Consider the following 27159-nt stretch of genomic DNA (forward strand, 5'->3'; position numbering starts at 1 on the left):
ACCTTACTGAAAAATAGTTGGCCATAAATGTAAGGGTTTATTTTTGGAATCTCAGTTCTATTCCACTGATCTGTCTATCCTTTTGCCAGCACCATGCTGCCTTGATTTGTAGTAAGTTTTGAAATTGGGAAGTGTCAGTCCTCCAACTTCTTTTTTCACTTCAAGACTGTTTGGCTATTTTGGGTCCCTTGTATTTCCATGTGATTTTCAGGATCAGCTTGTAAATTTCTGCAAAAACAGCAGCTGGGATATGGACAGAAAATATGTTGAATCTGCAGATCAGTTTGGGAGTGTACTGGCATCTTAATACTATTAAGTCTTCCAACTCATGAACATGTCTTTCCATTTAATTAGGTCTTTGTTAATTTCCTTCAATAATGTTTTGTAGTTTTCTGTGTACAAGTCTTACATTTCTTTTGTTAAATTCACTTCAAAATATTTTATTCTTTTCGATACTCTTAAATGGAATTGTTTTCTTAATTTTATTTAAAATTTTTCACTGCTAGTGTGTAGATACACCTAATTTTAATATATTGCCCTTGTATCCTTTAACCTTGCTGTACCCATTTAGTTAGTTTCTTAGTGGATTCCTTAGAATTTTCTATTTACAAGGTCATGTAATCTGCAAATAGAGATAGTTTTACTCTTCCTTTCCAATCTGGATAGTTTTTATTTCTTTTTCTTGCCTAATTGCCCTAGATAGAACCTCTTACACAATGTTAAATAGAAGTGAAGACATTCTTGTCTTCCTCTTAATTTTAGGGAGTATACCATGATTTTTAATGGCTATTTTAAAGATGTCAATGTTTCTCGAAACAATTTCTCTTACAATTCCAAAAAGAATTAGAGCTCATGTGGATGAATATACAGGTGAGAGTAGCTATAAAATCTTTGAAAAAAGAGAAATAAGTGAAAATTTCCTCTGCCCCTGTAATAAAGCATTTAAAAGGCAACAATAATTAAAACAATGGCACTGGCAAAAAGATAAAAATCTCAGTGAAACAGAATACAAAGTTCAGACTTGGGCTATAGTATATATAAGAACTTGTATGAGAAAACCAATGGCAAAGGAACAGGGTTTTGCAGTAAGTACTGGGAAACCTGGGTAGCTGTTGGGAGAGCGAGGATTAGATTTTCACCTCAAATCATTCACCGAAATGGTTTCTCAGAGAATTTAAAGAGAATGAAAGAACAAAGAAAAAGCCAACAACATCTAAACTAGAAAAATATTTGAGTGTATTTTACTGGAACTGTAAGTGTGGAAGAACTTAAGCTTGAAACAAGGAAGAAATTCAAGGGTTTGACTACATAACTTATGTCAAAACACATTTGCAATAAATATAAAAGACTGTTATTATTCTTAACATATACAGGGTTGATATAGATGAATAAGAAGTTAAGGCTTCCAAGAAAAATGGGCATAGAAAATAGACAATTCAGAAAATAGACAACTCATTAATAGAGGAAATGCAAATGATTAAAGCTGAAAAATGTTCAATTTCACCAGCAATCAAAGAAATGCAAATGAAACAACAAGGAGATACAAACTCTGCTTTCAGCAAAGATTTCTAAGATGATATCACTCATCGCTGCTTAGAGTGTGTTGAGATGACTTCTCATACTAACCTTACAGAGTGACTTCCCATTATTAGGCCCATTTTATAAATGTGGAAACAGACTCTGGGGATCAGTAATTTGCCCAAACTTATACTGCGAGTAAGTGGTGGCACTAGGACTTGAACTTGGGCTGTGTGACTCTATTACAGTGAGGCTGCCTAGAAAGCAGACTCGGGAGGGAGAGGTGAAGGCCAGGCAGAAACGCAGCTTGGAGAGCCAGGCAAATATACTTGAAGTGCCTGTGTGGAAGGCTTATGACAGTGCAGAGGGAAGCAATGAGTGGAAATTACACAAAGAACCACTCTTTTAAAGCAAGAAGTGTCCCTAACGGACTGGAGAGGCCCAGGGAGGCAGAGAGCATACCCAGCCCTGGGGAGGAAGAGGAAGCAGGAAGGTCCTCTCTCTAACACCGGACTGCAGTGGGTGAGGGGTGAGTGGTCTCATCTTCCAGAGGAGGAAACCACTCTAGTGGCCGGGACCTCACTGTCTTGAGTTTCTGCTTTTTTTTCCTCAACCACAGACAGCTGGCAGAGCTAGCCCTTTCTCCTAGGGCCAAGTGACCCGTGCATGCGGGAGCCTTGCCTGGCTGGCTTCACTGCCCTCTTAAAAGTTGTAATCCCAGGTCAGCAGGAAGCCTGAGCTTGCCAAACTATGAGGGCCCAGGTAGGAGGAAGGAGTGTAGGGGAAACACATCTGAGTTCTCTTTGCTCTTTCCTGGAGTCTTGCTACTTGATGGGGGAAGGGGAGGGAGGTAGGTGGGAGGAGACAATCCCATCCTGTTGGAGAGCTAAGAAACAGATGAAACACCACAGTTAAAGGATAGTGACAAATACATGTTTGTGGTAGCTTGGTAAAGATACCTTTATTTGCAAAGCCCTTGGGGAATCCATTTTTAAAGTGGGGGCTTCATCCTGACTCTGTAACCTTGGGCAGGTCTGCTAATCTTTTTTTACACCTCAATTTCTTCATCTGCAAAATGGGTATGACAATACTTCCTGCTTTATTGACTTCAAATGATGTAGTGCTTAGATGACCAACAAGCCGCTGTGAGGGCGGAGTACCACAGGCTGTAGAGTCCCTCAGACCCGGGTTCAAGTTCGGTCTCTGCAATTTTCCAGGTGGAAACTTGGGGAAAATTACACAAGCTGTCTCTGCTTTAGTTTCCTCCTCAGTAAAACTGATGGTAACAGTAGCACCTGCCTTAAATAGTTGTCTTCAGGGGTAAATGAGATAATACACGTAAAGTAAATGGTAGAACCAGCACTGCACAGTCCACAGCTTTAATCTTCATACTACGGTTGCATAACCATAATGCATATAAAATAACAACACATAGTACAGAGAAAAGACTGGAAAGAAATACAACAAACTATTAACAGTGTCTATTTCTGGACACTGAGATTCTACTCTATTTATAATTTATAAATAACTTATAAATCTATTTCCTTCTTCATTTTTTCCTGTATTTTCCTAATTACTTTTATAATCAGAAGAAAACTACATTTGATGTTCAGATGCCCTGAGATCGTCTGTGATAGTCTCCACTGCGTTCAAATCTTTGACAGTATTTTCTCAAGTAATCTTCTCAGCAACTGTCTGCAGTAGGAATCATCATCCCTTTTCTAGGTGAAGAAATAAGGCTGAGAGAGCTGGCTTAATCTTCACGTCTCATTGCTGTTTAGTGGCAAAGAGCCAAGATCCAAAGGCAGATCTAGCTGTCTCCAAAGCTAGGTATAAATTCCCCGGGATGTTGGGCCACGAAGCTCAGTGGCAAGGACTCCTCTACCCCAGTCTTCTGAGTACAGGGCTAAGGTGGGAGGCTGTCAGGACTGGGCCCGTGGTACGTGTGCTCCCATGGGTCTCATGTGCCTGGCGTATTGGTTTCCTAGTACCCATATCCCTGGTGGAGGACATGGCCTGGAAAGTGGAGATTCTGACATCTTCTCACAGCTTAAGAAGTCAAGCGGTACTGTGCACAGTCTCCCCAAGAAGAAATAAAGGTTTCCACTATCGAAGTATCCAAGAGAGGAATTAAAAAAAAAAGGCCTAAGTACACATAGATTGAGGGAGGGAATTGAGTATGAACTAAATCATTATCTGTCATAACAGGAAGACAATAGATAATGGCCGGTCCTGACAAATCTAGATATGGCTACGTGGCTACGTAAGCATTTCACATAGAGATACTGAGGTAACCACAGGCCTGAAACACAAGTGGCTGTAAATGGTTATCTCTAGAATGAAGGATAGAGGAGGTTTTTTTGTTTTTCATCATCAGCGTTTATGTCCTGTTTGATTTTTTTTAATTTGTGTATTACATCTTATTTTTAAAATATTACTTTTAATACAGGCTCTGAAGGTTAAAAAAAAAAAAAAAGAACAGACCTTGGGGTCATCTCTGTGGATTCACATCCCTTCTCTGCCAGATACAGATCTTGGGCAGTAGTTAGCCTCTCTAAGCTCTGATCTTATCTAGTGCAAAATAAGGATAAAAACCACACTCACCCAACAGGGTTGCTCTGGGGATAAAATGAGGTGACTCACATAAGCCACACGGGCCAGCACTCGCTGAAATTCAGCGTCTGTAACTACTAACTATTGTTACCATTATTAATAATAAACCAAGCGTGTAAGTCACACTCAGGGCTTTGCACATAGTAGGCACCTAATGGGTGGAAGTAATGTTTAAAAACCCCACCAGAGCCTATAATTTTCGCCAACTCCTGACGCACCAGCCCAAGGGTTCCGAGTGAGCACTTAAATATTGATGTGGTTACTCATTTATTCATCACTCTGCTTTCCGCCGCAGTGTCCGCCGAGGGCGAGCCCAGCTCCCTGGTCCCTCCCGCGCGCGGAGGCTGGAGGCAGGGACAGCTCACCCGCTTTCAGGTCGCCGATGCGGGGCTGTCACGTGGCGTAGCGGGAGCGCTTCTGGTTTCACGCGGCGAACAGGGGCGGGTGGGAGGACGGCGAGCGCGGCTCCAGATGAAGTGGGCAGCCGGGGTCCGCATCGCCCCTACGCGCCAGCGCCAAGGGGATGGCCTTCCCGGGAGGGGCGGGGCGGGCACCTTTAGGGCGAGGGCTTTCGGGAGGGACACCTTGAGGGAAGACTTGGGATTGGCCGGGAGACGCGGAGCGGGCATTTCGTACCCAGCCGAGGGTGTCGCGCTGCCCCCAGGCGAGGTGGGGTTTCCCTAGTGCCCCCCAGCCCGGCGCCAGACCAGCGCGGGAGCCCCGCCCCCACTCTGCGGAGGCCGCGCGCCCCGCCCCCGGCCCGCGCAGCGCGGCGCCGCGCTCGCGCTCCCGTTGGGTCTGCGGCCTCTGTGACGAGGGCGTGACGGTCAGCGTCCCCCGGCTCTCTCGCACCGTCGCGAGGGTGCGGGTCCGGGTCGCAAGTCGCGGACCGCCAGCCGCTGGGCGGGACGGGAGGCGGGGCGCTGACGTCGCGGCGCGGCCGGCGGCCGGGGAGGCGGGGAGGCCGGGAGGCGGGGAGGCGGCGGCCGGCTCGGCCCAGCCCTGCCCGCAGCTGCGGCAGCCGGGCTTGCGGGTGGCGGCGGCGCTCGGAGCCGGCTCCTGACCGCCCTCCGCCGCTGCCCAGTTTCTCATTCTGTCCTGGTGCCCACGGCCGGCTCGGTCAGCCCTCGCCCGCCGCCGCTTCCCCCGCCATGGCCCTGGTTCGGGGCGCCGAGCCGGCGGCGGGGCCCTCCCGCTGGCTACCCACGCACGTCCAGGTTACGGTTCTTCGGGCCCGCGGGCTGCGGGGCAAGAGCTCGGGCGCGGGCAGCACCAGCGACGCGTACACGGTGATCCAGGTGGGCCGCGAGAAGTACAGCACATCGGTGGTGGAGAAGACGCAGGGCTGCCCCGAGTGGCGCGAGGAGTGCTCCTTCGAGCTGCCGCCCGGCGCCCTGGACGGCCTGCTGCGGGCGCAGGAGGCCGACGCGGGCCCGGCGCCCTGGGCCGCGGGCTGCGCCGCCGCCTGCCAGCTGGTGCTCACCACCATGCACCGCTCACTCATCGGCGTGGACAAGTTCCTGGGCCAGGCCACGGTGGCGCTGGACGAGGTCTTCAGCGCAGGCCGCGCCCAGCACACGCAGTGAGTGAGGGGCGCGGGAGCGCGGAAATGGTTAAAGGCCTCGCCTGGCGGGGTTTGGGGGACGCAGAGTCCCGAACCTCCGCAGGGGCGGTGCGTCCTTTTGCCTCGAGCTCAAGGGCGTAAACTGACAAGTTGGTTCTTCTTATGTCGGGGCCCACTTCCGATCCCCAAATGTGCGCTGGGCTATGCTTGGCTGCTGATGGATCCTGGGGGAGGTGAGAATGGTGGCCTACTGTTAGTAGATTGTCCAGTAAAGTTGTAAGTGGGATCCAGAGGCTCTTGGACTGTGGGAACCTCAAGAAGGAAAATCTTGGGGCCATTCCTAGGGCCTCCGGGCCTGTCTCACTTTCCTCAAAGGGGAGGGGAGCTGCCTGCGGGCGCCTGTTCTTTGCCAGGCCCGCAAGGGAGTGGAGAGGCACCGCCTCGCCCTTGGGGGAAGGAAGATGCAGTGTTGTCCTCGAGGGGGAGATCTGCTTCTTGCCTGGTCCTCGGATGCCCTCTGCTGCTTAGAGAAGCCCGGGATTCTGCCCCTCTGTGTCCCTGGTCTGAGAACAGGAGAACTTCTAAGTAAAGGAAGGAAACACTTTGGTCAGGCTTCAAGCTCCTGCCTGAGATGGAGGCAGCACGTGGTTAATGCACAGTGGGAGATAATCTCCCAGTCACTTATACCTAGAAGGGCCAGTGAGTTTATCACTGGTTTTTTTTTTTTTTTAAATCGTTTATTTTGGCAGCATTTAACTTGCCCTGTGTTAAGATCAAGGCTTCAGACTTAGAACCTCATTTCCTGTTTTGGGTTTGGGCAGGGTCTGGAAGCCAGTCCCCAGGGCTGACAACCTGCTGTGCATCCCTCAAAGTAATTAACTGGGGTAACGCCACCCTGGGCCCAATGGGCCCTGGATGCGGAGGGTAAGGGGTTGAGGGCAGGAGTGTATCCTAGGTGGGGACAGGTTCTGGAAAGGTTTGCCCAAGTGGAATGGCATCCAACTGAGTAAATCTAGAAAGGCTTGCTGGAGAAGGATGAGCCTGGTACAGACTCAAATGAAAGCAAAATTAGGATAGAAAAGGATCTGACCTTGAATGTTTTAAAAATGTGGGTGGAGAGGGCCTTCATGGCTCTTTGTGGCCTGGGGTGGGAAGCCGGTTATCACAGGGCAGGTGTGGGCAGGGCTGTGGCCTGGCTCCATCTCCATCTCCCCCTCCCCGGCCACCTCTCCTTCCCTCATGACTTGCCCGGGTTTGGTTGCCAGGTGTGGGATCATGTGGTGTAGTCTGGCCCCTGTTTTGTTTTTTTCCTCCCCTTTTCTGTCCTCTCCCTCCTGCCTTGCTCAAGGAGCCTAAGGGGTGGGGGTGGGGCAGAAAGCTCTCCCTGGCTCTCTGAGCTCACTGTTTTATGGAGAGGCTCCTGTCCCCAAATTCATTCCACTCCTTTCTTTCCCAGTCGTTCAATCACCACCTCTCAGCTAATCTGAACAGACTCGTAAATAACACATCTGGGGCCGGGGGTGAGCTTAGGGGGGTCTAGGGGGAAGACAAAAAAAGACTAAGCTTGTGGGGAGGGGCTTCTGTGGGGCTAGTGACTTGAGGGGTTGGGGGGGTGTTCAGGAGGAGTTTGATTCTTCCACTTCCTGCTCTGACTTTCTTCTTGGCCTCTGGATTCTCCCGAGCTGAGCTGTCTGTGCCTGAAGGCCTCTGTGCGCTTGTTTTCAGTCAAGGACAGTCCCTCTTGGAGAATTTGACTTACCACCCTTTGATCTGAATGGGAGCGTTAATTTGTTTTGTAGAAGTCATCTTTTCCACCAGGATCGTCCCACACCCACCTGGCTGCCTTTTCTCTGATGCACTGACCTGGGTTATTTATAGAACCTGGAGGGGGCAGGGCACTTGTGGTGGGCAGCAGAAAAGTCTGTGAACTCAGCTTGATCTTTCAGTTTATTGGACCAAACAGCATACCCACTGACAGAGGGTGAGGGCTGCTGTCCCCACTCCATCTGCGCTTTCTACCCCAGCTCTAGTCACCACTCTTGGTGGCCCTTCCTGGAGCACCTTGGCGTGAGCTGCTAAGACAGTGAGTCTGCACATTGTCCAGTGGAGAGGGGACTAGGGTGTGCCCTCCTCAGCTCTGGATAATGGTGGAAAAGAACAGTGTCCACTCTTTAACTCCAGGAACCGGCTGTTGTGGTCTCAGGGAGAGCAGATGATGGCCCTATGTTGCCAAGACAGAGCTTGACTGGAGAAAGGCAGTTTCATGTTTTAAGAGGAGGGGCCAGTGGAATTACAGATGCCCTTCCCAGACCTGCCACCTTGTGGCCAGTCAGGTAAACTCTTAGTGCCTCAGTTTTCTCACCTGTAAAGTGGGGCTAATTTCCACCTTCACAGCGTTGCAAATGAGTATGCAGTTAAAGCATTCAGTGCAGTTCCTGGACATGGTTGGTGGTCAGTGATGGTGGAGGGAGGTTTTGGTAGCCTGGTAGCTGTGGTCTGGGAGATGTTCCTTGTCCTAGAGGACCCTCTTATGTAATGGGAGGAGATGATACAGAACTTTGAGCCTGGGAAAGCTGCAGGACTATGGGCGATAGGGTCCACACAGAGAGGTATGAGAGCTCCTGATGAAATGAGCTGGCCCTTCACAACCCTCCACCATTCTCTGTTCCTAGAGGTTTGAGAATTGGAGCTGCTCTTGGGAGGCCTCTGCATTTCTGAAGCCAGCTGCAGCTGTGTGGCAGGATAGCATAGTGTTGAAGAACGCAGAGCCTGGGGTCTCACTCCCTACTGTCGCTTACTAGCATGCAAGTTACTTAACCCTTTTCCTCATTTCTAAAAAAGTTATACATGGTAACAATCATAGAGTTGTACAAATTACATAAGACAGTGTCTATAAAAGCCTTAGTATAGTTCCAGATGCATAGCAAGCTTTCAAAATATTAGTGCTGGGTTACTCTCAGGGCTCTCCTTTCTGTGATGGTGGTGATGAAGGGGGTTGGGTGCCAGGCACCTCTACAGGCCCCGAAGCTCCTTTGTCAGTGGGGTGCTCTTTGAGGTAAGGGGTTTCACAGGAGGCGTCTGATTGAAGAGAATGTTGTCAAAACAAAATTTAATTTAATATACAAGGAAACTGATTATAACCCTCTCCCCTCAGTAAAGCCATACATGGATCATCATGAGTCTGAAAATTCCAGGAGATGCTGCTTTAGCTTCTTTAGATGTGTCCTTTCTGGTTTTTACCTCAGCACTCTTCCTAGTACTCCACAGCGGGTGCTCTGTGTGGAATAAAATGGTCCCTTCTGTAAAGAGCCCCTGTCCTAGGCCTTTTGGGTAGATGGTTAGAGCCTGGCCCCTTGGGCAAGCTGCCTGTGGGCTCAGTTTGAGTTAGGACCAGTTTCCCTTTTTTCATCACAAACATTAAGATGTAATCTTGGACAGAGCTCCCTGACAGACTCTCTCAGCCCTAGGCAGTCCTGTGCCACTGATTTTTGTGGGGGCCTCTGGGAGGCCTGTGGCTGAGGAGGAATTAGGTTGGAGATCAGAACCTTCTGCCTGGCTGGTGACAGTGGCCTGAGACCTCCTTGACGAGGGTGGGAGAGGCACCTGAGGGAAACGCAGCCTGCTGGCCCAAGGTGGGCATGGTCTTGGAGGACTTCCACCCGTCCCTTAGCCTCCAGATAGCCTGTGTTACTGTTGTGGGTAGATGGTGCATGACCCACGGCCTTCTCTCTGCTGGTTTCCAGATGTGACTGCTCCTCTGGAAGCAGCTGAGGCCTTGAGGGCCCTGGGCTCTGGCTCCTGCTCCACCCCGGACCTGGAGCGGGGGGCCTGTGGGGCTGCTGGGGAAGTCTGCTCTGGCTGCCGGGGAAGGGTGTGGTACTTAGAAGCCAGTCTTTAGGATGCAAGAGGCTCCATCTCCCATCGTTATGGGGCAGTCTTTATTTGGGATTGCTGGAGCAGCAGCATCTGCGGGAATGGGGAGGGGTAGGAAGTGACTCCCTCGTCAGACTGGGTGGCACCTTCTGGCAAGCACAGCAGCTTCCCCTTCCCTCTGCGCCTGGCCCTGTCCTCCCCTCCAGCAGGCAGCCAGGGCCAGGGCAGCTCGGCAGAGCCCCATCCCTGCGACCTTGAGGGCTGTCCCTTTCTTCTAATGAGGGCTGCCGGCCCTCTTATTGCTGCTGCCACTCTGGGGCTGTGACGTGCCCTCCAGTGATGCTGAACGGCTGGCCTGGCCTTGTCCAGATGTGTCCCAGCCCTTCCTGCTCTGCCCGGGACAGATATCGCAGTGACGGGGCTCTGTGCACTCTTGGGAATCGGTACTCTGTTTTAACCTGTGCAGGGCCAGTCCTCTGCAAAACGCTGTGGTTGTGGAGAAGCTTTGCCCTTCCCCACGGCCAGGGAATCAAAATAAGTCCACAATGCGGGCTCTTTCTGCACCTGGCAGTCCTGATGGCTTTGCTCTTACCGAGCTGGCTGAGGACCCCTTAGGTTACTTCTTCCCTCAGGAATAGGGGTGGCCGGACAAGAGGAACTGGCCTTGCAGGGCTGCTGAGGCCCGTGGGTGTGGGGCTGGGCCCAGGTCTCTCCTCAGTGAGCACAATGAGCAAGTCCATCTCCCAGGAGGCAGCAGTGCTGTGGAGTTGCCAAGAGGGGCTTTGTCCCAGGCCACCTTGACCTTCAGCTGACCCTGAGGGTGGGGAGGGGAAGCACACCCCTTAATCATGGAACTCGAAGGTCAGAGCTAGAAGGATGCTGAGACATGTGGAAACTGACTGGGGAGGGAGAGTGACAGGCTCTCAGCTGCTCAGCAATTAGGGAGGGTGGGGCTCTGTGTGGTTTCTCTTAGGCCCTGGCAGCCTGAAGAGGATTTGGGATAAAGAAGAGATGGCATTTGGGGCCCTGAGTGCATCTCACGGTTTCTGTGGAAGGGCCTGAGAGGTTTTAGTGAAAGAGGGGCATTTTGGCTGGGAAGGGGGAGGGGGCCTTGGGGCTTATCTGAGACCTGGAGGAGCAGTTTAATCCGCAGGCCTTTCTGCCTGAGCAGAGGCCGAGGGGTGCCCTCTGGCTAGGGGTTGGGGGAAGCCAAAGGAGGGGAGGACTTGGACACTGCAACCTGTGTGCCTGGAGGATGCGGTCTTGTTAGGAGGATGGACCCCCGCCTTTGGAGAAGGGCCACAGCCAGCTGTTGTATTTTGGGGCCTAGCCAGGGAGCACTGGACCTGTTCAGAGCAGACAGAACCACTGGGCTCAGCGCTGGCCAGGGAAGGCCTCCTTGAGGAGGGGACGTACGAAAACCTGTTAGGCTGGCCATTGGAGATCCTGTCTGCCACCGCACTTTCTCTGAGTTCCCATACCGACAGCAGGTAACACCCTGTTTTGGAGGATTGTCATTGCCTTGTTGGTCTAGTGTATCATTTATTAAGCCCTTTGTTGGTTGCTGGCACTGTCCTAAGGACTTGACTTATATTAGCTTATAGCGACCCCTTGAAGTGTAGGTACTGTTACTGTGTTTAACAGGTGAGGAAACAAGCACAAAGAGGTGAAGTGATTTCTCTAAAGGCACACAGTACATGGCAGTCAGGATTTGTACCCAGGCAGCCTGGCTTCAGATTCTGTGCTGTTCACCACCACACCTTACCACCCGTCTGAGTTTTCCCCTGTGTCACCTGCGATTCAGTTTTGCACGGAGCCTGGCGCTCAGCAGCTGCCCTCCTGCGGGTTCCTCTCTCCTGCCCAAAGCTGATCTCTGTGGGTAGGCTTGGGGGGGCTCTGTAAACATGACTTGCTTCTCCTGTGTGAGGCCTTGGCTGGCTGGGGTAAGTGCATTTGGTCTGCAGCTCTTGTGTCTGGTCATGTCTGTCTCAGGGGATAGGGATGTTGCCTGGTACTTCGGGAAAGAGGTTATCACTGCCACTAGATTGTCTCACAGGAGCAGGAGTGGGGGCACCTGGAAAGCTCTGCCTTGGCCCTGGGCACCCTCTACCTGGCCAGGGAGATTTGCTCCCTTTGGCTTATGCAGTACAGCAGGGCTTGGGAGCATCAACAGATACAAGACTCTCTGACCTTTCCCAAGAAATCACATGCTTGTCTTATTGTGACAGAACACTCTGAGCCATCCAGTTCCTCCTCCTACAGTCATGCAGTGCTTTGCTTCCCCCACCTTTCTTTTATTCAACACCTAGGATGCAATTACTGGGCAACTTCTGTACTTAGGTCAGGGCTTTGGAGAAAACATGAGAAAGAAAATATATAGCCTGTTTCCTAGGAGGGCAAAAATATGTTTGAGGCAAGAGTAACCACAGGAAGGGTAATTAACCTACAAAGCAGCGTATTCAAAGTATGACAGAGGGAAAGGGTCAGAGGAAGGGCCAGCCCACCAGGGTTGGAGAGATCAGGGTGGGCTTCCTGTGGAGGCAGGACCTTGAATGACAGGTGAGGCATGGTGGGGCTGGGGGAGTTTCTGGGAGGGAAGGTGAGTGTGGTGGGGCTGGGCCAGGAGTGAGAGTGGAAGGGAGCCAAGCTGTCTCCTGTGTGCTTCCCTCAGCAAAATGGCCTTTCTTTACTTATTTATTTTGAGTAGTTCACCTGGTTCAAAATTCTGAAGGCGCAGAGGGTACACAGTGAAAAGATCTCCCTCGCCCTGCCCTTGAGTCACCCAGCTCCTCTCTTCAGAGGCAGCCAACATTACCAGCTCTTGCGTAACCTTCGAAAGTTATTCCACGCTTTTAAAAGCTGATGCATGATAGATTTTCTTCTCCCCCTCCCTTTGCGTTTGCATGAGTGCAGCCTTCTGCTCACACACTGGTCTGTACCAGTGATCAGTCCGGCTTCCCCACTTAGGGAGGCTTCTGCTTGTCTCCACCTGTTACAGGCCCACTGCTCAGTTTTGTCTTCCATGACCCAGGCTCCTGGTTGGGTTGAATACATGGTTAGCAGCAAATTGGAGAGGGGAGTGCGCTTAAGTAGAAGTTCTCCCTTATTCCCCCATCTACCAAAGACCCCCTGGGAGAGGTCAGCCAGCTGGTTTTCTCCTTTCCCCTGGGCAGGGTCATTGCTCCTTGGTCCTGGGCCACCTCACTCTTTCGGGGCTGATGGCAGCCCATAAAAGGCCCTGACAGACAGTAAACCCAAATTTTTATGTGTCATTTGACCTACTTTCCAGAACGCTTTCTCAGCATCACCTCATTTCCTTCTTCCCTGAGGGCAGGCAGGGTGACCCCCATTTTTAATGATGTGGAGACTGGGGTCTCAGGAGGTGGAATGACCTGTCCAAGGTCACATGACTTGTTAGTGGCAGCCAGATTTCTGACCTCTAAGCCAGTGCTTTTTCCCTGCATTGTGTTTTCAGCTGTACAGACTTCCTGTTGCTGTGTGGTTAGACTTGTCTCCAAGCAGGCATGGATCCCTGTCCTCATCTGAGGCAAGCTGACAGTGGCGGGCCTTTACAGCAGGAGGAGAACGAGGACTGGCAAGAGTTATTTGTGCCCAGGAGGGAGGGAGGATGGACCTGGCTGGATTCTGAGGTGAGCTGAGCAAGCCATGCCCACGGAGGCAGGGGGAGCTAATGAAATGAGGTTCTGGGCTCCCAGGACTGTCAGTGCTGGACACGGAGCAAGAGTAGGGGATAAAAATCATCTGGCCTGCCCAATATAGGAGCACCTACGTACATAAAACAATTACTAACAGAGATAAAGGGGTAAATTGATGGGAATACAGTCGTTGGAGATTTTAACACCACATTAACATCACTAGACAGATCTTCCAGACAGAAAATAAATAAGGCAACAGAAATTAAATGATACAATACAAAAATTAGATTTGGTGGGTATTTTCAGAGCATTACACCCCCCAAAAATAGGATATACATTCTTTTTAGTGCACATGGAACATTTTCTAGGATTGATCATGTACTTGCACACAAAAGAAGCCTCAACAATTTTAAGAAGTTAGAAATTATCTCAAGCATCTTTACTGACCACAGTGCCATGAAACTAGAAATCAACTACAGAGAAACAAAGGAGAAAAAAGGAAAGCATGGAGATTAAACAACATGCTATTAAAAAAACCATTGGGTCAATGATGAAATCAAAATTGAAGTTAAAAAAATACCTTGAGACAAATGAAAACACAACCACACAAAATTTATGGGGCACAGCAAAGGCAGTGCTAAGAGGGAAGTTTATAGCGATACAGGTCTTCCTCAAAAAATAAGAACAATCTCAAATAAACAATCTAACCCACCAGCTGAAAGAATTAGTAAAAGAAGAGCAGAAAAACCCAAAAGCCAGCAGAAGGAAGGAAATAATAAAGATCAGGGAGGAAATAAATAAAATAGAGATTTAAAAAACAATAGAAAATATCAATCAAACCAAAAGCTGGTTTTTTGAAAAACGAAACAAAATCGACAAACCTCTGGCCAAACTCACAAAGAAGAAAAAAGAGCACAAATAAGCAAAATAAGAAAGGAAAATGGAGAAATTACAACAAATAACATAGAAATACAGAATATCATACGAGAATATTATGAAAAACTATATGGAACCAAAATGGGTAACCTAGAGGAGATGGACAAGTTTCTGGAAACATACAGTCCACCAAGACTGAATCAAGAAGAAACTGACCATTTGAACAGACCAATCACTAGAAATGAGGTCGAATTAGCAATAAAAAACTCCCTACAAATAAAAGTCCAGGACCGGATGGCTTCACCAGGGAATTCTACCAGACATACAAAGAAAGACTCATACCAGTCCTTCTCAAACTCTTCCAGAATATTGAAAAGGAAGGAATATTCCCAAACTCATTCTATGAAGCCACCATCACCCTGATACCAAAACCAGGCAAAGACACCACCAAAAAAGAGAATTACAGACCAATATCACTGATGAACATAGATGCAAAAATCCCTTACCAAAATATTAGCAAATAGAATCCAACAGCACATAAAAAAGATTATGCATCATGATCAAGTGGGGTTCATCCCAGGGACACAAGGGTAGTTCAATATACGCAAATCAATCAATGTAATACATCACATCAACAAGAGAAAGGGCAAAAACCACATGATCATCTCAAAAGATGTAGAAAAAGCACTTGATAAAATTTAACACCCATTTATTATAAAAACTCTCACCAAAGTGGGTATAGCGGGGACATATCTCAACATAATGAAAACCATATATGACAAACCTACAGCCAGCATAGTATTCAACGGTGAAAAACTCAAAAGCTTCCCACTAAAATCTGGGACAAGACAAGGCTGCCCACTATCACCACTCCTATTCAACATGATCTTGGAAGTCCTAGCCACAGCAGTCAGGCAAGAGAGAGAAATAAAAGGAATCCAAATTGGAAAAGAAGAGGTAAAAGTGTTACTATATGCAAATGGCATGATACTATATATAGAAAACCCTAAAAGGTCCACACAAAAACTACTAGAAATAATCGAAGAATTCAGCAGGGTAGCAGGTTGCAAGATTAATGTTCAAAAATCAGTTGCATTTCTTTACACTAATGATGAATCAACAGAAAAAGAAAGTAAAGAAACAATCCCCTTTAAGATAGCACCCAGAGTAATAAAATACCTAGGAATAAATCTAACCAAGGAGGTGAAAGGCTTACACACGGAAAACTATAAACCATTGATGAAGGAAATTAAAGAAGACTTAAAAAAACGGAAAGATATCCCATGCTCCTGGATTGGAAGAATCAATATTGTTAAAATGGTCACACTGCCCAAGGCAATCTACAGATTTAATGCAATCCCTATCAAATTACTCAGGACATATTTCACAGAACTAGAACAAATCATAACAAACTTTATATGGAACCATCAAAGACCTAGAATTGATAAAGGATTACTGAAGAAAAAGAAAGAGGCTGGAGGAATAACTCTCCCAGACTTCAGGCAATACTACAGAGCTACAGTCATCAAGACAGCATGGTATTGGTACAAAAACAGACATATGGACCAATGGAACAGAATAGAGAGCCCAGAAATGAACCCACAAACTTTTGGTTAACTCATCTTCGACAAAGGAGGCAAGAATATACAATGGAATAAAGACAGTCTCTTCTGCAAGTTGTGTTGGGAAAACTGGACAGCAGCATGTAAATCAGTGAAGCTAGAACACTCCCTTACACCATACACAAAAAGCAACTCAAAATGGATCAAAGACTTAAACATAAGACAAGTTACAATAAACCTCCTAGAAGAAAACCGTAGGCAAAACATTATCTGACATACATCTCAAAAATGTTCTCCTAGGGCAGTATACCCAAGGAATAGAAATAAAAGCAAGAATAAACAAATGGGACCTAATTAAACTTACAGGCTTCTGCACAGCAAAGGAAACCAAAACAAAACAAAACGCCAACCTGCGGAATGGGAGAAAATTTTTGCAAACAATGAAACCGACAAAGGCTTGATCTCCAGAATATAGAAGCAGCTCATACGATGTAATAAGAAAAAAAAAAAAAACCAATCCAATCCAAAAATGGACAGAAGACAAGCAATTCTCCAAGGAAGAAATACAAATGATCAAAAGGCACATGAAAAAAATGCTCAATATCACTAATTATCAGAGAAATGCAAATCAAAACTACAATTAGGTATCACCTCACACCAGTCAGAATGGCCGTCATTCAAAAATCCACAAATGACAAATGCTGGAGGGGCTGTGGAGGAAAGGGAACCCTCCTACACTGATGGTGGGAATGCAGTTTAGTGCAGCCACTTTGGAAAACAGTATGGAGATTCCTCAAAAGACTAGGAATAGACTTACCATATGACCCAAGAATCCCTCTCCTGGGCATACATCCAGAAGGAACCCTACTTCAGGATGACACCTGCACCCCAATGTTCATAGCAGCACTATTTACAATAGCCAAGACATGGAAACAGCCTAAATGTCCATCGACAGATGACTGGATAAAGAAGGTGTGGTATATTTATACAATGGAATACTATTCAGCCAGTAAAAGTAGTAACACCATTTGCAGCAACATGGATGTCCCTGGAGAATGTCATTCTAATTGAAGTAAGCCAGAAAGAGAAAGAAAAATTCCATATGAGATCACTCATATGTGGAATCTAAAAAAAAAAAAAAAAGAACATAAATACAAAACAGAAACAGACTCATAGACATAGAATACAAACTTGTGGTTGCCAGGGGGGTGAGGGGTGGGAAGGGACAGACTGGGAGTTCAAAATTTGTAGATACTGACAGGCATATGCAGAATAGATAAATAAGATTATACTGTATAGCAGAGAAACATATGCAAGATCTTGTGGTAGCTCACAGCAAAGAAAAAAATGTGACAATGAATATATATATGTTCATGTATAACTGAAAAATCGTGCTTTACACTGGAATTTGACACAACATTGTAAAATGACTATAACTCAATAAAAAATAGTTTACAAAAAAAGAATCATCTGGCCTGGTAAGAGGCACTGTCCTATCCTGCAGTGGTATCTGGCTTGCAGTTTTACTGTTGATACCAAATCAAAGGCAGGGTTAGGTTGTAGGTGTTGGGAGCCATAAGGGATTGGCCTGTAGCCCATCTCCTATCTGATGGTGTGAGAGGGGGACTGCTTGAGTGAGGGGTTTGGACCAGAGGGAAGGCATCTAGTTGGAAGAGCCTCTGGGGAAAAAGCTTGTCCAGCTGTCTCTCCAAACTCTGAATAGTAACAGTTTTAGCTGACATCTTTCCCTGCCCCTAATCGGCTTACTTTATCACCACCCCTCATCTTTTTACAGAGGTGGAATGGCTGGTCAAGAGCCATAAAAGTCAGGTCCAGGGCTAAAACCTAGGTCTCCTGTTTCCAGTCCTCTGGGGTTTTTCCGCTATTCCGTTAAAATCATTTTTTTTCAAAGTTATTTTTGAGACTGAAGCTAAGCCCTGCCAGTGCCATCTCATTTATCCAGCAGGTGTTAGAAGGTGTTCCATATATCAGGCCCTGTCCCTGGGTCTTGGCGGGATGAAAGGCGATTAACCTTCCGTGCTGTCAGTAAGGACTGAGGGCCCAGGAGGAGTGGCTGCTGCAGGGGGCACTCCCGGGCCCTCCTACCTGCCCCACTGCTCCTGCCCTAGTTTAGGCAATTAAAAAAAAGAAAAGTCTCCTCCTGACTGTTAGCATAGCCGCTACAGCTTTTTTATAAACCAGAATGCCAGTTTACTGATTTGTGATAAGAAATAACTGTGAGGGCACAGGGAGCTGCCCGGGTCAGCCTGGCCGTGAGACCTGCCCTGGGTCGGCCAGCTCTGTGCCAGTCTCCTCTGCCTCACCTCTCTGAGCCTTGCCCTGCCCTCCTGCACTCCTCCTGCAGCTCAGCGGCTATGGAATAAAGTCACAGCTCTTCAGCCTGATGTTTGGGGCAAACCCTTATGTGCTCCAAAGCACTGTTCTGCCATCTTCACCTATCCAGCCCTGGGCATCTTTGTATTCTGTTCCTCCCACCTGGCGCATCTCTTTACTGACCTCCTTGCCTCCCTCCTACCCACTGTTCAAGGCCTAGTATAAATACCGTGTCCTTTACCACTGCTCCCCAGATCACCTCCCTCCTCCCCTTTAACTGTCCTGTACATTTCATTTGCGCATTTTCGTGATGCTGATCACCTTCTTCTTTATCTATATGGCTGTCTTATTTCCCACCAAGATGTAAGCTTCTTGAGGACACTCCGTTTCTAGTTTGGGCAGATATTTGGGAAATGTTTTGACTCTGGCTGAGGCCTCCTCTCGTTGGATGGGATTTCACTGGCAAGTTCCCTGTGCCTCTAAGTTGTTGTGAGTGTCAGGCTGTCAGGATCTTACGTGCCAGGCCCAGAGTAGGAAGTAAGCACGAGGCTCAGGGATGTGACCAGGAGCAGGGCTTAGTCAAAGGACAGGGAGAAGAAGCCTGTGTCCTGGCTCAAGGCTACCCCCTGACCTCCACTGGGCTACTGTTAGTCTCAGGTGGGACCAAAAGGAGAGTATAGATGAGTCAGTGCTGCTGAAAGGCTTCAATATGTGTTTCCAGCCATCTCCAGCAGATACGGGGGATTTTGAAAGAACATAACCATGATGCCTGTATCACACACACAAAATCGGTAGTTCCCTAATAATCAACCAGTCGATACCCAGTCCATATTCAAATTCCTCTGATACCAGAACTCTCTCTTCATAGGTGATTTGTTGAGCCAGGATCCAAACAGGGCTCCCTCCCGTACTGGGCCTGGTTGTTAGGTCTCCCGGGGTAACAGTTCCTGCCTTGAGGGTGTGGAGAAAAGGGAACCCTCCTACACTGTTGGTGGGAAAGTAGTTTGGTGCAGGCATTATGGAAAATAGTATGGAGATTCCTCAAAAAAACTGAAAATAGACTTACCATATGATCCAGCAATCCCACTCCTGGGCATATATCTAGAGGGAACACTAATTCGAAAAGATACATGAACCCCCATTGTTCATAGCAGAACTATTTACAATAGCCAAGACATGGAAGCAACCTAAGTGTTCGTCGGCAGATAACTGGTGAAGAAGTTGTGGTACACACACACACTAGAATACTACTCAGCCAGAAAAAAGAATAAAATAATGCCATTTGTAGCAACATGGATGGACCTGGAGATCGTCATTCTAAGTGAAGTAAGCCAGAAAGAGAAAGAAAAATACCATATCATGTCACTCATATGTGGAATCTAAAAAAAGAAAAAAGAAGACACTAATAAACTCATCTACAAAACAGAAACGGACTCACAGACGTAGAAAACAAACTTATGGTTACCAGGGAAAAGGGGGTAGGAAGGGATAAATTTGGGTGTTTGAGATTTGCAAATATTAACTATTATATATATGTTTATATAAATAAAAAACAAATTTCTCTGTATAGCACAGGAAACTATATTCAATATCTTGTAATAACCTTTAATGAGAAAGAATATGAAAGTGAACACACACACACACACAACTGGGACATTGTGCTTTACACCAGAAATTGACATATTGTAACTGACTGTATACTTCAATTAAAAAAAAAAATGAACATTTCCCTCCTTCTTTGTTTTATACGCTTACCTGATGGAGGAGCTGGGTCACATGTCCTTCAGAATATCCCACTTTGTGGCTGATGGGTTTCTCATGGTGCCCTTCACCCTAATTCTCCAGCCCCCGAGTGCTAGTTGTTGGATCTGGAAGGCCTGCTCCCCAGGCCCTGCCTCCTGCAGGGAGGAGTCCTTCTGCCTGGGGAGGTGCACCTGCTGCATCTCAGCTTCAGTGAGGTTGAGATTAGCGGCAGGTTCTGGACTGTTAGTCCGGCCCAGCCGTTATGAAGTTCTCCATTCAGCCTTTCTCCTGATGGTTTTAGTATTGATGATTGTCGCCTAGGTCTCCAGTTCTGTTCTTTGTCAGCAGGAATCTGGCGTAAGGAAGAGTTTTCTCTCCCAACTATTTGGTCATTCTACAGAGGAGTGGCAGGATGGCACAGTTCACTCGGGAATAGCAGGAATGCCGATTCTTTGTTGTTATTTTTCAACTTGTGACAACCTTCAAATTAAAAATCCACCCTGCCCCACGACAGCGTGCCTGACACTAGTCATTTACGTGGCAGGAGTTTCCTGCCAAAGCAGAAATTGCAGGGCTTCGTGAGCCTGGGGAAGGGGGACAGGGTGAAATATCTCTGAAGGCACATGATTTAAAATACACAGCACTGCTTGAAGTGGCTGATAGCTGGCCTGGAGGAGCAGACTGTTATGTCCATAAGAATGTTATGGACAGATGTCTTGGCGTTTTCTCCAACATCTGCTTTTTGAGTAGCGTGTCTTCTCCCCTCTGGGACACTGCAGCCCCCCATTTGTACTAACTCCCTAGGGAAGCTCAGCGGGGAGAGTGAGGCGTGGAAGGGGAACTGGATCAGTATGTCTTTCCTTCAGGCTGCTTCTTCACTTTCCCTTCTAGAAGATTCTCCAGCCAGTACATTGGGCAGCATGACTATCTTCTTAGGTCCTCTTAGCCTCATTTGTCTTGGGGTGAGGTTCGATTCCTGCCATTGTCAGCATTGCGGGCCCCTCATCCCCAGCATAGTGGTGGCTGTTCCCTACCCTGGGGTGAGGCCTGTCTCTGAGGAGGCCAGGCTGGCGGCTGCAGCCTGAAGAGGGAAGCTGCTGCAGACCTGGTGGGCTGTAGCCATGGCAGGTGAGGCTCAGGTGAGGACCAGCATGGGGAGGGTGGAGGTTGTGGTGCTGGGGACACGAGCACAGCATGCTCCGGGAGCTGCCTGCTCGCTGGCTGGCAGGTGCACGGGGCTGTTTTTGTTTCTCTGGAGTCACCTTCATTGGCATGCAGGGTGTTTGAGGGTCAGACTGAGCACTGTGGCGTGACGCTTGGGAGCCTCAAGGCCTTTGGCCAGTTTCTTGCCCCTTACCAGGCCATGGCAAGGCCGTCTCATACCCCAGTGGGACACGAGGTGCAGTATCTGTCCTCTGCTTTGAAAGCTCAGCCTGGGTGCCGTGCGTTGGGACACGAAGGGGAAGACCTGCCCTTCTGCTTCCTGGTGCCCTCCTCCCTCCTCCAGGGCAGGTGTCTTTGCCCTTTTCCTGCCCTGGACCACTGGGTATCTGGTGAGGCCTGTGGACCCCTTCTCAGAACCAGGTCTTTAAATATATAAGCTTACAAAGTACACCAGTGATACTGAAGCACATTTATCAATATATTAAGACATGTGCTAAGGGGACATGTGCTTCATTACTGTATTAAATAAAGCCATCCGGTGGTGGTCTAATACAGGTGTCCCCTGCTTTTCAAAAGTTCGCTTGACACCACTTCGCTTTTACGAAAGACCTACATTCGTACCTGTTTTCACTAATCGAAAGAAATCCGCAGAGGATTTTTGCTTTTACGAAAAGAGGGAAAAACAGCGCTCAGCATGTTTTGCGACGAGCCTGATAGAGGCAGCACAGCCCAGGCCGTGAGAGTGGCACCGCCCAGCTCCATCTCCGGGAACTGCACTCAGCATCTCACACCAAGCCCCCGCCTCAGCTTTGACTTGTCTGTGAGCATCTGTGCTTTAGCTCGATTTGTTTTGTGCGTCCGTTAGCAAGATGTGTCCGAAGGTAATTGCTTCTTCACTTGATGCCATTCCAGCTGATTAAAGATTTCATAGGAACGCACTGCTTTTGGATGGCGGGGGAAACCTGTAACTTTAAAGTTCAAAGTAGTAATGAGTGTAAACAATATTTTGCAACATCTGCACAACTGTGATGTGGTAAGAAAATATCTGGTTTCTCTTGGTGACACATTCATAGGCACTGCTACTATACTACTGCTGTTGCGAAAATTCATAATTGGAAGAAATGTTAAATTCCAGTTAGAGATTAGGAGAAATGAAGATGTAATTTTTCTCCTGTTTAACACATATCCCCTGCTTTAGAGAGCTTCCTTGGCTGAGCGGGGACATCAGGGTTTCTGGGCGTGTGTGTGTGTGTGTGTTGTACTTGCAAAGGGAGGCAGTCCAGTGCAGTGATCAAGGTCGGGGGCTATAGAGACAGGGAGCCTGAGTTCAAATCCTGTTCCCCTATATACTAAAAATAAGTGTGTGACTTAACCAGCAGACTTCTCTGCATCCTAGTGTTTGCACCCGCAAAAATACATAAGAGCTGACACGTGTGTGGCGCTTTCTGTGTGCTAAGCCCTATTCTTAGTGCTCCGCACAAAATTTGGTTAGTCATCAGAGTGGTCTTGGGAGGGGAGCGGACATCCATCACCCCCATTTTGTAGATAGGTACAGAAGTGCGTGGAGAGATTGGGGGACCCACCGAGGTCACACAGCCGGTATGTGATGGCCTGGGGTTTCATCAGGCAGCCTGGCTCGAGCCCAGGCTGGTAGCCATTCTCAGGGTCTGCCTCCTATACCTGCCCCACAGGGCTGTTGAGAGGATTGGTAGGATCTGGTTTGGTGTGTTGACTGCCTAGTATAGGGCCTGCACACAGTGAGCGCTAAATTAGAGTTGTTAATGGTGATAAGATTAGGGACCTAGTGATGGGCTGGAGTGGGATCAACACCGACCTCCATTCAGGAGGCGGGCACTTCCTGGATCTGGTTGGTGCCTTCTCTCAGGGAAGTTCATGAGATTCTTAGCTCAGAGATGGGGGATGAAGGCTTCAGGGTTAAAGAAGGTCCCCTTTTGGAACTGTCCATCCCCATGAAGCCTGTTACGTGGTCCTTCTCAGAAGGCCCTTGTTGGGAACAGGGCGCAGGGGGCACCTTCTTTGGTCTGGGTGCCCCTTGTCTGATGGTTAAGACCTGTGGGTTTGTGGTGATACAAATATTATACAGTTGTTCAGTTGTGACAAACGAGTTCCTAGGTTAATTCCTAGATTAGTTTGTTAGTTCATTGAACAAATATTTGAATGTCCACTATTTGAGGTCTGGTGATGCAGAGATGAGCAGAATAAAGTTGCTGCTTGTAGAGCAGGGGAAGAAAGACATCAAACAGCCATGTATATGTACATCATTTCACTTTGTGGGTTACATCCACACGTGTGCATCTCAGGCAGTATTAAGTATGCTGAAGAGAGAAACAGGTAAAGCATGGATGGCAGGGAGGCAGGTAAGCAGGGAATTGCGATGCTCAGCAGGGAGTTAGTGGTGGACTGTACTGTAGGGTGACAGTGGTGAGATGGGTTGCATTCTGGATATAATTTGTAGGTAGAGCTAACAGAGTTCAAAGTTTAGATGTGGTGTGGTGAGGGGAGAAAGACAAGGATGTTTCCTGGGTTTGGGGTCAGAAGTAAATGATGTGTGGAGGCTCAGGAAGCGGCACCGTTAATTTGGGTCATAAGCTGAAATCTGGACTGAGAATGTTACCGAACCGAACTCCAGTCTGCTTACCCAACATGCAGCAAAGCCTGTCTGCTGACACCACGTTGTGGTAAAGGGAAGTGCGGTGTTTTATTTCCAGGGCCCCACGCAAGCTCATGCTCAGAAGACCTGAACTCCCTGATGGCTTTCAGGCAAGGGTTTTAAAGACAGTGTTAGGGGAGAGGGTTGCAGGATGCCTGCTCAGCTTGTGGACCTTCTGGTCGGTTCGTGGTGAAGTAACAGGGTGATTCAGGAGTCTCAGTCATCAGCCTTCTGGTTCCAGACAGTCTGGGGTCTGCGTGCTTGTGGCCAGTGCGTAGTCACCGTCCTCTGCTAGTTTGGAGGGCGGAGGGCTTACTAGCTTCTGTAGAACAGCTCAGAGATATGTATCAGATTGTTGTTTTTATTCCTTCAGGAGGAACTCAGAGTCCTGTGGGTCTGTTCTAATCATTAACTGCTTGAGTCTGCTATTTGGAACTCAGGGAAGGCCTGGGAGACTAAAGCCATTTTCTTCTACTAACAAGAAACAGGGAACATGGAGGGGCTTTTGTACCCAGGAAGGCCCCTCAGGGTCCTGCTTGGTTTCAGTTTCCTGTTCTCTTTGATCCTCCTCGATCCTAAGGTGAGCAGGGATGGGGCAAGGAAGGGAATAAGGTTTTGGATAGAGAGATTAATTATAAACTTGGCGGGGGACCTCAGTTTTGGGGGGACTTGGTTTCAATAAGAATTGGAGACAAGTCAGCTGGGCCTGGGCCTGTGGCTGTCGCGGCCCCCACCGCCCCCAGTCTGGCAGGAGCCACCCTGGCACTTACATGTGTGTGTTTGACACCTGCCCTAGGTCGGCTCTCCCAGAGTGGTGAGCTTTTCCAGTTATGCTACATGGCAACTGTCAGCCCAGCTCTGTTTATTGAGAAGTGGGTGGGGAGCTGGGTACGGTGGGCCTGGGAGCCCCACCAGCAGGAATAACTAGGGCTATAATCTTGGTAACAAGTGAGGCAGCTACCACCCCTCACCTCCAACCCCATCATTTCACCTTTGTCCTCTGCCGCTACAGAGGGTGGGGAGGGGTCCAGCAGGGGAGGAGGCTGAGGGCTGAGTCCTAAGTCCACACTGGGCCTGATGAACTTTGTCAGGCCGAGGGAGCTTGGGGGAGATTTGGTTGCTGAGCAAGGGCCCTTTTTGAGCTTTTCTGTGGTTCTGCCCCCCACCCCCTGCCCCATCACCCCAGCCCAGGAAGTCTGGGTGCTGATGGCTGCTGGAGGAGGCTGGGCTGCTCTCAGACATGGTTTTAATGGCCTGGTGACAGGGCAAAACCCCAAGGTTCCCTTCAGGGCTCTATCCTCCTGGGGTTGTGCTGACCCTTTGAAGGGGGTTCTGGTCTTCATACCCCAGCTCTGTGCCTCTTCAGGCCTCAGTGCTGTACTCGAGACCTTTTCCAGCCTCTGTCCTTTCAGAGTGGCTGGATGCCCAAGGTTTGCATTCAGCTTAATGAGAAATGCTGCCCCTTGAAGGTTAAGGACATAGGCTGGGAGTTAGGCACCTCCAAGTTCAAGTTCTGGCTGTATCACTTACTAGCTGTGTGACCTTGGGCAAGTCACAAACCTTCTCTGTAACTTAGTTGCCTCATCTACAGAATGAGAATAATGGATCTTGTCTCCTGGACCATGTGGATAGTAAAAGAGACCCAGGGTCTGGCACACAGAGAGCATGCAGTCAGCTCTGCTGATCCTCTAGCCCTGGTCACTTGTATACCCCTGCTCAGGTGTGGTCCACAGGCCAGCAGCACGAGCATCTCCTGGAAGCCGGGTGGAAATGGAGCTTCTCAGGCCCACGTGCACCCATCACATCAGAATATGCATTTTAACCAGGCTCAGAGATCCTTTTGTACTTTGCAATTTGAGAAGCACTGATATATGTCACTTCTGAAGAGCAGCGTTTATACCTCTCACATGCAAGAAATTTTCTCTTACTGCTCCTTTCCTGATGGTGTCCATCATGTCTTGGCTGCAGTCATGCCTGGGACAAGGCCCAGATCATGATCATCTTTGTCAAAGCCCGTGTTTCCTGAGCACGAGCTCCCCGGGCCTTGGACAGTTCAGGTGCCCAGCCAGCGCAGGAGTTGAGGTGGGTGCGATGCAGGTGGAGCAGTTCAGTACCTGCAGTGAAGGATGTGCCGGTTGGTGATTTACATGCTGTAGGGGCTGAGGAGCCCCGGCTTTGAGAACTGAGCAGGTGTCAGGGGAATGGTATCGGGGCAGGATCACGCCCTTCCTCCTGTCCGGGTGAGAGCCATTTCAGAAGTAGTTCCGCGGAGGCCGTGTTCATTTTAGCACTCTTTATTTATAGAAAGTACTTAATAATGCCCACCCCTCCCCCATGCGTGTGTTCCTCTGATAAACAGACAGTCTCCTCCTTGGGGAGGGATGAGCGTTTCTCGGGTCAGTCCTTTCAGAAGAGCAGGACTTGGGAAGGCAAGCCTTCGCTGGGCAGGGGAGAGTCGCAGCTTTCTTCTGGGTACAGCCTGAGTGTCCTTGACGATGCACCCAGGTGGAGGGAAGGTTGGTCTCTGATCTGTGAGGTGATGCAGAGCAGGCAGGGGACATCTTACTGTGGTTCTCACACTGGGTCTGGTGACTTCAGTCACCCGAGGAAGGACTCCCCTCCGCCTGAAAGTATAGATTTCCAGGCCTGACCCTTCTAATTCAGCAGGTTTTAGGTGGTGTCCTTGGTAGGGGAAGGTATAAAAGAAACCCCACACTGATGCGTGCGGTGCAGGTGCCACAGCCGTAGAGCTCTGAAGACAAGAACTCTGCCTGTGAGCTGCCATCCGGATGTGTTTTGAGGCCGTGGTCAACTCCTGATTGGTTTCGGCCAGGTCTCAGCTGTGGATGGGAGTGACAGGCCTTTGTCCGGGAGCTGTTGGTTGCGTGGCTTTGCCATCTCAGCCTGTGTGGGGCACACTTCTGGGAGAAGTCCTGCCGTGGCTGAGTCCTAGGGGCTCTCAAGTGCTTGGCAGGGTCCAGTCAGTTGTGTCCTGGACCAACAGGGAGACAGATGGCAACAGTGACTGGGGGTCCAGAGGCAGGTCCCCGCCCATCTCATCCTCACTCTACTCTGGGTGAGGGAATCTCAGAAAATGTTGAGGAAAGTCTTTTCTTTTCCCTCCCAGCCTCCCTGAAGAGCAGGTTCAGAGAAAGAACCCCAGTTTCCCTGGGGAGAGCAGAAGCAGAGGTGACTTTATAGGGGAGGGGGTTGGGAAGGGCAGGGGACAAGGATCCTTTGTGCCGAGGACCTGAGCCTCAGCCTGGGCTAGTGATGCATCCTTCTTCATCGAGAGGCTGGAGGGAGAGGCACGCAGCCCGTTCTGTGACTCAGGCAACTGAGGGGATAAGATCGGAACAGGAATTTTCTTTTGTCTCTTTGTCCTCTTACGACAGTAATATATGCTCCTTATAAAAAATTCAAACAGGACAAAAATAGACAATGTAGGAAGTGACAGTTCCCTGCAACCTCACCCCCAGAGATAAGCACTGTTAGTGCCGTGGTGTGTGGAGTGCACCCGGCCGGGGCTGAGGGCCCTGAGCTTTGTGCCCCCGTGCAGGATGTCTGCGCTTGCTGATTCCCGTT

General features: G+C 48.8%; 1 protein-coding gene across 3 annotated transcripts in view; it reads left to right on the forward strand.

The window, feature by feature from the left end:
- The first annotated feature begins 5116 nt into the window (after window positions 1–5116).
- Window positions 5117–27159, forward strand: part of RAB11FIP5 (RAB11 family interacting protein 5) — a 39292-nt gene continuing 17249 nt past the window's right edge. The window contains exon 1 of one of the 3 annotated variants that reach the window (XM_031467268.2): window positions 5117–5713. In XM_031467268.2, coding sequence (XP_031323128.2) covers window positions 5283–5713 — 431 coding nt within the window. In that variant the 5' untranslated portion in view covers window positions 5117–5282. The remainder of the gene's footprint in view (window positions 5714–27159) is intronic. The other 2 variants (XM_064494393.1, XM_064494394.1) reach the window with 2 other exon arrangements.

Source organism: Camelus dromedarius, chromosome 15, assembly GCF_036321535.1.
Source record: "Camelus dromedarius isolate mCamDro1 chromosome 15, mCamDro1.pat, whole genome shotgun sequence".
Classification (NCBI taxonomy): Eukaryota; Metazoa; Chordata; class Mammalia; order Artiodactyla; family Camelidae; genus Camelus; species Camelus dromedarius.